This window comes from Monoraphidium neglectum (assembly GCF_000611645.1).
Source record: "Monoraphidium neglectum strain SAG 48.87 unplaced genomic scaffold scaffold02423, whole genome shotgun sequence".
Taxonomy (NCBI): Eukaryota; Viridiplantae; Chlorophyta; class Chlorophyceae; order Sphaeropleales; family Selenastraceae; genus Monoraphidium; species Monoraphidium neglectum.
Genome location: NW_014011205.1, coordinates 1 through 886, shown reverse-complemented (window position 1 = coordinate 886; position 886 = coordinate 1). Strand labels below are relative to the sequence as shown.

Here is an 886-nt window from a genome sequence, read left to right as displayed (position 1 = left end):
CCGCACGGCCGCCTGCTGCGGCGGCGGCGCCTGGGGGTTGTGGAAGCGGCCGCCCGGCTCGAAGCACGCGTTGCTCGGCTCCGGCGGCTGCATCAGCACCGCGGCGCGCAGCGAGTCCAGGTTGTTGGCGCTCTGGCAGCGGTACACGTACTGCCGCAGGCTCTCAGCAGCACACTCCAGGATGCCCTTGGACGCGCCGCCCGCCGCCGGCGCCGGCGCCGCCGCGGCGCGCCCCGGCTGGGGCGCGCCCCCTTCCCGCTGCGCGGAGGCCGCAGCGAATGGCGACGACCCCCCGAGCGCCACCGGCGGCGACGCGGCCGCGCCCACGCGCGCCTGCTCCTCCTCCTCTGCTTCTTCGGACAGGTCTTCAGAGCTGCCCAGCCCCCCAGACCCCCCCACATGCCCCGCCACCAGCGCCTTGTGCCGCGCCTCCATGTGCGCGTGGTTGTCGCTCGCGCCGCCGGCCGGCGCGTGCAGGTTCGCCATCGAAGCGGCGCGCGCCGACATGAGCGGCTTTGGCCGCGCCGCCGCCGCGTGGGACGTCACCCACGGGTGATACGCGAGCTGCGGCACGTCGGGGCGCGCCTTGGCGTCCTTCGTGAGGCTCCAGATTATAAAGTGCCGCGCCTGCTCGCTGATCCAGGAGGGGAACGTGGGGGCGCCGTTGAGGATCTGGTCGATCGTCGCGCGCTTGGTGCCGGCGTCGAAGGGGGCGCGGCCGACGGTGAGCTCGTAGGCGAGGACGCCCACGGCCCATGCGTCGACGAGGTGTGTGTAGTGGAGGTGGGTCTTCTCCTTGTTGTCGCTGGGGTGGCACTTGTCGGGGCAGACGACGACCTGGGAGGGTGCGTGTGTGTGTGTGTGTGTGTGTGTGTGTGTGTGTGTG

At 72.9% G+C, this 886-nt stretch overlaps 1 protein-coding gene across 1 annotated transcript in view; it reads right to left on the bottom strand.

The window, feature by feature from the left end:
• Positions 1-507, bottom strand: part of MNEG_10696 (hypothetical protein) — a gene marked incomplete at both ends in the record, with an annotated part of 2,190 nt that extends 1,683 nt beyond the window's left edge. Inside the window, one exon of the mRNA XM_014040831.1 lies at positions 7-507. Within this exon, the coding sequence (XP_013896285.1) occupies positions 7-507 (501 nt within the window). The remainder of the gene's footprint in view (positions 1-6) is intronic.
• Positions 508-886: the final 379 nt, after the last annotated feature.